The 9,447-nt window shown below is 36.6% G+C and overlaps 3 protein-coding genes across 3 annotated transcripts; all 3 read left to right on the forward strand.

Moving 5' to 3' along the window:
* Positions 1-937: 937 nt before the first annotated feature.
* On the forward strand, positions 938-3,178 carry LOC117636830 (putative pentatricopeptide repeat-containing protein At3g18840). Its single transcript, XM_034371515.1, has one exon. It carries the CDS (start codon positions 987-989, stop codon positions 2,997-2,999), a length of 2,013 nt encoding a protein of 670 aa, XP_034227406.1. The 5' UTR covers positions 938-986; the 3' UTR covers positions 3,000-3,178.
* Positions 3,179-3,557: 379 nt separating this feature from the next.
* On the forward strand, positions 3,558-6,705 carry LOC117636835 (HVA22-like protein k). The gene is made up of 8 exons (XM_034371531.1): positions 3,558-3,626; positions 3,742-3,800; positions 3,957-4,054; positions 4,695-4,746; positions 5,503-5,566; positions 5,845-5,940; positions 6,183-6,255; positions 6,406-6,705. Exons 1-8 carry the CDS (start codon positions 3,609-3,611, stop codon positions 6,513-6,515), a joined length of 570 nt encoding a protein of 189 aa, XP_034227422.1. The 5' UTR covers positions 3,558-3,608; the 3' UTR covers positions 6,516-6,705.
* Positions 6,706-7,329: 624 nt separating this feature from the next.
* Positions 7,330-9,436, forward strand: LOC117636831 (arabinosyltransferase RRA2-like). The gene is made up of 2 exons (XM_034371517.1): positions 7,330-7,588; positions 8,113-9,436. Exons 1-2 carry the CDS (start codon positions 7,415-7,417, stop codon positions 9,226-9,228), a joined length of 1,290 nt encoding a protein of 429 aa, XP_034227408.1. The 5' UTR covers positions 7,330-7,414; the 3' UTR covers positions 9,229-9,436.
* Positions 9,437-9,447: the final 11 nt, after the last annotated feature.

The following is a 9,447-nucleotide window of genomic DNA, read 5'->3' on the forward strand; positions in this document are numbered from 1 at the left end:
CTTAAATTTTTCTTTAAGGTGACAAATTGAAAATGAAGTATAAGTTTAGGTGACATTTCTACAAAAATTCCATATGAAAATAATATTGGTTTTGGCCCGCATCACCAAAAAATATATATTAATATTTCATACGGAAGAAAAAGAAGTACAAAAATAATATGAATCTTCGCTCTAGTTAGTAAATTTGCATATTATACACATACGTATGTACTTTTTTTTCAAATACTTCTATTTTTCATACACATACTATACATGTACATGCATATTCTTCATGTTTAATGCACCATTTTTTTAAATTATAAACTATTAAGTAATAAAGTAAAATTCACATATTGTATATGTGTTTTTCAAATATTATTAACTAAAAATTTTAAATAATGAAAAAAAGAAAAATAAACAGACGACCTCGTTTTGGTTCATAGCATATAGCGCACATGCACTCCCCTAACGACGTCGTTGTTGGCGTCGTATGAGTCGATTGGTTGCACCTTCAATTGAAAATAGGGAGATTCACTATAATACCCAATATTGGAGCCTAAATTATAAAAAAACCCTATATGAAATGGATTTTAGAAACACACCCAAAACCCATTTACAACATAACAATAAGGCTTTTAACTTCTTTTAAATTACAAAACTGCCATTGATTTCTTAAAACAAACTCAACCCAAAAACCTCATAAAACAGCCCAAAACACTCAATGGGGTATCAAAGTAATTTAATAATTAAAATTAAATTCAATAGGGCCAGCTATTATTTTTTGGGTTTTTTTGGGGTATGTTTATAGAAATTAAATAGTGTAGGGTTTATTTATAATTTTAGTGCTAAGAATGGGTATTTGACTAAATATCTCTTGAAAATATGCAGTTCCGTTTGAGATGGGTTCGCTTTGTCTTTACCGCCTTTTCGCGCAAACGCGTTTAAAATTTTCTGGTTCAGAAAACGCCATCCAAGCGGAGGGACAGGGATAAGCAACTTGTATATAAATGCAGTTTCTAAAATACGGTCTTATATATCACGTTCAAGCCATAAAAGCCGGTTTTCCGCTAACCATTTTCACTTCCAATCAACTCATACACTTGTATTCCAGAAATGGCCTTTTTCGAGAAGCCCAGAAACTGTTCGACGAAATGCCCCAACGAAACGTTTTCTCTTGGAATGCCATTATATCCGCTCACATAAAAGCACAAAACTTGAAGCGAGCCCGCAAGTTATTTGACTCTGCTTCGTACAAGGATTTGGTCACTTATAATTCACTGTTATCTGGTTACGTCAGCACAGACGGGTATGAGGATTGTGCGCTTGAGCTATTCAGTGAAATGAATTCACTGGATTATGGGATTAGAATTGATGAGATTAGTCTCACAACTATGCTGAACTTGACTGCAAAGTTAGAAGTGGTGTCTTATGGAAGGGAGTTGCATTCGTTTATGGTGAAAACTGCCAATGATTCAAGTGGGTTCGCGGTGAGCTCACTTATTGATATGTATTCTAAGTGTGGATATTTTCAAGAAGCGTGGCGTGTTTTTAGCGGACATAGAGGGGTGGTTGACTTGGTTTCGAAGAATGCAATGGTGGCAGCTTGTTGCAGAGAAGGAAAATTGGAAGTGGCAGTTAATCTATTTTGGACAGAACCGGAGCTGAATGATAATGTGTCTTGGAACACATTGATTGCAGGGTATGCCCAGAATGGTTTTGAAGAAGAAGCACTCAATCTGTTTGTCCGTATGGAGGAGAATGGATTTAGGCGGAATGAGCATACTTTTGCTAGTGTTTTAAGTGCTTGCTCTGGCCTGAGGAGCTGCAAACATGGAAAGGAAGTCCATGCTTGGGTGTTGAAGAATGGGATGACTTCGAATTCATTTATACTCAGTGGAATTGTTGATGTCTACTGTAAGTGTGGCAATATGAAGTATGCAAAGTCAGTTCACGCAGCAATGGGGTTTGAAAATTCCTTCTCGGTCACGTCAATGATTATGGGCCATGCCTTTCATGGTAACCTAGTAGAAGCACGGAGACTTTTTGATTCATTAGCTGAAAAGAGCACTGTTGTATGGACAGCTTTGTTTTCTGGATATCTCAACTCACAGAAATGTGAAGCTGTATTTCAACTTTTAAGTGAGTTCAGGGCGAAGGAATCAATAGTTCCTGATGCTGCAATTCTCATCAGTGTTCTTGGTGCCTGCGCAATAAAAGCTGCCCTGGATCCTGGAAAGCAGATTCATGCGTACATCTTAAGGAGCAGGATCGAAGTGGATAAGAAGTTGTTTAGTGCTTTGGTTGATATGTACTCAAAATCTGGGAGTATTACCTACGCAGAAAAACTTTTCAAGAGAGGCTCGGACAGGGATATAATCCTTTACAATGTGATGTTAGCTGGTTATGCTCACCATGGGCATGAAAAAAAAGCTATCCAGATCTTCAATGAAATGTTGGAGCGAGGTATTGAACCTGATGTAGTCACCTTTTTAGCAATTCTATCAGCTTGTCGACACTCTTGTTTGGTGGAATTGGGTGAGCAGTTCTTCTACTCCATGAAAAGGGATTACAATGTATTGCCCGAAATTGAGCACTATGCTTGTATGATTGATTTGTACGGGAGGGCTAACCAACTTGACAAGGCAAAAGAATTGATGAGAAAGATTCCTATAGAATCAGACACCATTATATGGGGGGCATTCTTGAATGCTTGTAGGGTAAATGGAAATACCATACTTGCTAGAGAGGCAGAGGAGAGGCTATTAAAACTTGAAGGAGACATTGGTGATCGGTATGTACAGTTGGCTAATTTATATGCTGCAGAGGGAAATTGGGATGAGGTTTGCAGAATAAGGAAGAAGATGAAAGGAAAGGAGGCCAAGAAGGCTGCTGGTTGCAGTTGGTTATACGTGGAAAATGGAGTTCATATATTTATTTCTGGTGACAAAACTCACCCAAGAACAGAGGCTATAAATTTTACCTTAGCCTTATTGGCTGAAGAATTATATCAGATATCTTGAGCATCCATTGAGGGTCATAATTTGAATTTCATCATCTCAACACAGCTAGTTTATTCTCAAGTCGTTTTGTGTGTCGATTGCGTAGTTCGTCAGTGACAAGATGGAGTGTCTTCGCACAACAAGATGTCTACCACAATCACTAATGTGGTAATTCTAGGCAATTAAGTAGGGTGAGCCAAAATGCCCTCTCTCTAATGCACAAAAGGTTGTTGATATAAACCATAGTTATACTCCATTTCAGCCCGAAAATAATTAGAAAAAAATAGGGAAGAAGGGTGTGTACAAAAGATCTTGCTTTCTTCTTGCCAATTACAATTTAACACATGTGCAAAAATAATTCATTAAAAACATAAAAGAAAAACTTCTACAAACATATCATATTGCCATTATCAAGAATATAATTACGGTTTATCCAATTAACTATCGGCTCCCCCATCCCCTAAGAAAAGAAGAAAAAAGAAATATCCGCTCCAACGTAAAAATAAAAATAATAAAAATCATGAAAAAAAAGGCCAACGAACAAATTCTCTTGTTATTAATATTCAAAGAACCCTATTACAAATAGTGTTTTTTTTTTTCTCTTCTCTTTTCTGTATCTCACTCTGTTTCATGGCTCTCCCAAGCGAGGTCAGCGATCTCTCTCTCTAGTGTATTTGATCTTGTTCCTTTCAACAACGAACCATATTTTTCAGCCATAAAATGTTTTACTTGTTAAATTGTAAAGCGTCGTTGTTTCGTGCAGGTCGGGTTGCGCGTACTGCTTTGCCCTCTTGGTTCCAACGTGCTTGTCCGGACTGCCTGGTAAACTTTTTTCTTTTTCTTTTTTTTGGGTTTTTATTGCTTTCTTAATTCCGTTTTAGGTTTCAGAGTTTATAGTTCCTTCACTGTTTCTATACTTGGTTAGCAAATTAAGTAGTGTATTTTGTTGAAGCAAATGTTGAATAATGGTTTGTGCAGCTGCTCTGTGGGGATTGCTTTACCCGTTTACTCAACGTTTAAAGCTATTGAGACTAAGGATCAAGCAGAGCAACAAAGGTGGCTCCTTTATTGGGCAGGTCAGAAATCCCGTTTCTAATTTTGTGTTCTTCCAAATACACTATCTTTGATCCTTACCACTATTGTTACTTCCTTTGTAAGACTACTATGAGATCAATATTGGGATATTCTTGAGAATTAGATACTCTCTAATGGATTGTTAATGTGTTTTCAATGAATTGACTGGAAGCATGTTTTTAATTGTTCCTTTATGAGATTAATATCGCATACACAAAGAATTTCTAGGTAGGTGGTTTATTGCCTTAAATTGAATTCTTTTTCTACCCTCCTAAGATAGCCTGTAGAAAGAAATTTTAGGGAAAACCCCCATAGCCATCTTCTTATTAGACAATATATGGAGGAGAAAAAGTACAAAGCAAGAAATGTTGTGGCGAAGAACGCCACATTCCATTAGATACCTAACTTTGGGACACTTAAGGTACAAGATTGGCAGAAAAATGCAGGACTACTAGAGAGGATTTTATTAATGCATGTATGTGTTAAACTGGTGCAGATCAGTGAGTTCCTTGTTTTGGTATTTGGGTCTTTCCCCAGTTGTAGTTGCTGGCGGCAACCCATTGTAGAAGTCCACATTATAATTGCATTGTCCACGGTTTTCTTGTTCTTTTTTAATGTTGACTCTTTTTTTGCTACTTGCAGCTTATGGATCTTTCAGTATTGCAGAAGTATTTTCAGACAAGATTCTGTCCTGGTAAAGTTTTCCATATAACATGATTCTTCTTCAATTTTCATTTATGAATATAAAAGTACTCATATACAAAACAGACCATGGCAACCATAGCCTTTGAGAAAATAGAGTTTGAAGCCTATCCTTAAGGTCTTTCATTTAATGGAAAGTTGTGATCTCTCTTTGAAGGTTAGATATTTCCCTTGTTCTAAGTATTTGATGGAGATATGGAGGTATTCAATGGGAATTGATGTGATTAGGGAATGTGATTTGAGTTGATTTCTGTTGACCTCAATAAATTAGACTATGGCATAACTCTGTTGACAGACCTTAATTTGAAATTTAAATCAGATTACTGCCCGCTTTGTTTTTCCTTCTTCCCTTCTCTGCTTCCTCCTCTTCCCCCTCTCTTTCTTTCTCCCCTATTCTATTTCCTCTCTGGGTTGCATTAGTGTTTGTCAATATTCTTCTTCTTGCTAGATGACTTTGAAGGAGTTGGTCCAACTCTTGATGGAAGGTTGGTTTGAATAATGACATCTATGGAAACATTACATATGATTTGTTTGAATAGATTAGACTGTTGCATTTTCATTTACAATCCTAAATAAGCACAGTTTTTGTTGCATTTGTCTTCATATTTCTGGATTTATAGTTGTGTTTAACAATATCACAAGTGTCGCTAATTTAGTAAGTGGTAGTTTCAAGTTTAAAATTTTGTTTTACTGCGTCCCTGAATGACTTATTGTAATTTGATGAAGGCTCTTTGCGTCATTTCATCAGGGTTCCGCTCTACTACCATGTGAAGTTTGCATTTCTTGTTTGGTTACAACTTCCATCCTCAAATGTAAGCACGGCTAAGTTGCTTTTACTATGTAGCGCTTCTTGTTAATTCCTGCTTGCAATTGATTTCTTTGTTAGTGGTATTGATTTTAGTTTGGGAAAACTTCCATTCTTTACCAGTGCTTCTTTTCTTTTCTTTTCTTTTTTCCTGTTGCACTCCAAAAACTAAGTGCGTCGTGTATGTTCAGTTTTTTCTGATATTATGAAATTTTAGAAAATACTCCAAAAAGTACACTTAAGTGAGCTCTTAAAGAGCTTGACTAACTGCTTGCTGTTTAACAGGGGGCAAAGCATCTGTATACAAGCCTTCTGCGTCCGTTCTTTCTGAGGCATCAAGCCCGACTTGATCAAGCTGTGGATTTTATATATGGTCAAATGGTAATTACTTCTTTGATATTCTTATGACATAAGTGTTTGTTTAACCAGCTTTGCTATTTGCTGAAATTATTGTAGATATGGTAAAATTTATTGTCGAATGGTATTCTGCATCATCATGCCACTCCGTAGCTATTGAGACCTCATGTTTACATTGACTTTTCTTGCCCACTTCTGAGTGCTGAGATACTGAGGCTTGTATATGCTTGCACATTCTTGAGGGCTAATAGATTCTGAACTTGCAGAGTAAATTCATCAGTTCACACCAAGGAGATTTGCAGTTTGCGAGGGTGCTTTTCATGAAGGTTTTGGCAGCAGGTATGGATGGGAACGATTTGGACTATTTACGTATGTTAGTGTTATATATCTAATATGATACATGTGGTATTGTTAACAAGAAAATTTCATAAATTATTTGATAAGATTACCTACTTATATTTTGTTTTCTTCCCTTTTCTCTTGAATCAGCAAGTGGGGTAGTTAAGGGTGTTGTGCCCCACGGGCAAAGGCAAGCAAGTCCGGCAATCGAAGACCCTGCGAAACAAACTCAGGACTCTGAATCAGAAAAAGATGAGTAGAGCATTCACCAGTTTCCGTGACCAGAAATACATGTTTCATAGATCTGGTAGTTTAAAGTGTTGAAACTTTTTTCTTTTTGGGTCTCAATAGATCTTGTACATAATACACAAATATTTTATGTTTCTAGTTGCTTGTGGAACCCAAGTTCTCATTCAAGAAGTGATCTTTGACTATTATTCTTGACATGAATTTTACTCTTCACCTCGTTTAACATCCAATTTGATTTCACAAAGGTTTATGGGAAAACCATTGACCAACAATGACCAACAGAGTTTGAGGATGACATAAAGAAAATAGGGAGATTCACTATTATATCCAATATAGGGGCTTAAATTATAAAAATATCTCATATGAAATGAATTTTAGAAGCACACCTAAAGTCCATTAACTATATAACAAAAAATCTTTTAATTTCTTATAAATTACAAAACTGCTATCCATTTCTTAAAACAAGCCTAACTTCAAAATCTCATAAAAATATCCAAAACACTTAATAGGACATCAAAGTAATTTAATAATCAATATTAAATTCAATAAGGCATGTTATTTTTTGGGTTTTTTTTGGATTTATTTATAGAAATTCAATTGTGTAGGATTTATTTATAATTTTAGTGCTAAGAATGAATATATCACTAAATATCTCAAGAAAATATTGAATGTCAAAATTTGAACCCTCGGATTAAAAGAATCAAATTGTTCGATGACTGCAAGTGCTGCTAAGTTTTAAAAAATTTAAAAATATAATAAACCAAAATTAATTAATATTTTAAAACCCATATGCCTTCTTCATTGCTCTAGTCAACCATTGTCTGAAGTTGGCAAGTACCAGCTTCCCCTCTCTGCTTCTCTCTCTCTCTCTCTCACTGAAGACTCAAGCATTGCTGATAAGGAGAAAGGCATGGTGGGTCGCCGAGAGAAAGCGCAGTCTTTCTGCAAATCGAGGGTCGGCGTTGCCATAGCAATCGGAGTCCTTCTCGGCTGTGTCTTCGCCTTGTGCTTCCCCAATGGCTTTGTTTCAATTTCTAATCCGGCCCCTATTCTCAATCACCGCTTCGTCAAATCCATTTCTCAGGTTGTTCTTAATCTTTTTAAAAATTTGGGTTGTTCTTTGTTTACTTACTTTTCTTATTTTTCTAGTTCTCTGTTTGAGTGATTGCTGAGTGCTTGATGACAAATGAAGCCCGTGATTTTGGTGGATTGACTTTTGATTGAAACCCAGTAAATGCAATTAATTTGTGTGTATTCTGTCCCAATGATGGAATTCAGATTATATGCTATCCTTTTTTTTTTGGTCAAATCAGATTATATGCTAGGCATGCTGAGAAGTTAGTTTGATTTGAATTTTGATGTATGCTTTCAAGCAATTTCATTCCCCATTTGGGCATTTTTGTGAACCCTTGACATGAGACGACTATCATTTATGCATACTCAGTTAACATGATTGCGGGCTTCTTGTGATCCTTTAATTGCCATACATATAGCTTCTCTGGAGTTTTGAATTGCAATAGCTAATCTTAGAACAGATCAACATAGTTTAATGTTTAATTTTGAGGGTCAACATGATGATATTTATATTTTTGGTCATTTGTGTACTAGGTTGGTTCTACCCTGTGTGAACCATCTGAACGGATCAACCTGTTGAAATCAGAGTTTGTGGCGGCTTCTGAGAAAAATGCCGAGTTGAAGAAGCAGGTTAGGGAATTGACTGAAAAGATTCGGTTGGCGGAACAAAGGAAAGATCAGGCAGAAAAACAGGTTCTTGTGTTAGGTGATCAGAAGAAAGCTGGGCCTTTTGGTACTGTCAAAGGCTTAAGAACCAACCCTAGTGTTCTTCCTGATGAATCTGTGAATCCAAGATTAGCAAAGATTTTGGAGAAAGTAGCTGTTAATAGAGAGCTTATAGTTGCACTTGCAAATTCAAATGTGAAGCAAATGTTGGAGGTATGGTTCACTAATATTAAGAGAGTGGGCATATCCAATTATCTGGTTGTTGCTTTGGATGAAGAAGTTGCAAAGTACTGTGAATCAAAAGATGTTCCAGTTTATAAGAGAGACCCCGATAAAGTCATTGATTCGGTTGCGAGGACTGGGGGGAACCATGCTGTCTCTGGGTTGAAATTTCGTATTTTGAGGGAGTTTTTGCAGCTGGGATATAGTGTTCTTCTGTCGGATGTTGATATTGTGTACTTGCAAAACCCTTTTTTTAATCTGTACCGTGATTCAGATGTAGAGTCGATGACTGATGGTCATGACAATAGGACTGCTTATGGCTATAACGACGTCTTTGATGAGCCAGGAATGGGCTGGGCTCGATATGCGCATACAATGCGTATGTGGGTTTATAACTCTGGTTTCTTCTACATTAGACCAACAATTCCTTCAATTGAGCTGTTGGATCGTGTGGCCAATCGACTGTCCAGGGAGCAGGCTTGGGACCAGGCAGTTTTCAATGAGGAACTCTTCTTCCCTTCTCATCCTGGGTATGAGGGGCTTCATGCTTCCAGGAGAACTATGGATTTCTATCTTTTCATGAATAGCAAGGTCCTCTTCAAGACTGTGAGGAAAGATGCTAATCTGAGCAAGTTGAAGCCGGTAATCGTTCATGTTAATTACCATCCTGATAAGCTTCCTAGAATGTTAGCAATTGTGGAATTTTTTGTCAACGGGAAGCAGGATGCTCTGAAACCTTTTCCTGATGGTTCAGATTGGTAAAAGATTGTTCCCGCTAATCATATATACACGCTTGGGACATTTTGATACTTTGTGTTCAAAAGAATTGTAACGTAAATTTTCCGTAGCATACTTGTGTTCAAAACAGTGGCTTAAAGACTTATTTTTGAATTTTTGAATTATTTTAGGAATGTCAATCCTCTGCCATTTAAGAAAAGGAAAAAAAAATATCCATATGCGGATTTCGTTAGCTTGGTACTC

The sequence above is a fragment of the Prunus dulcis genome, chromosome 8 (assembly GCF_902201215.1).
Source record: "Prunus dulcis chromosome 8, ALMONDv2, whole genome shotgun sequence".
Lineage (NCBI taxonomy): Eukaryota > Viridiplantae > Streptophyta > Magnoliopsida > Rosales > Rosaceae > Prunus > Prunus dulcis.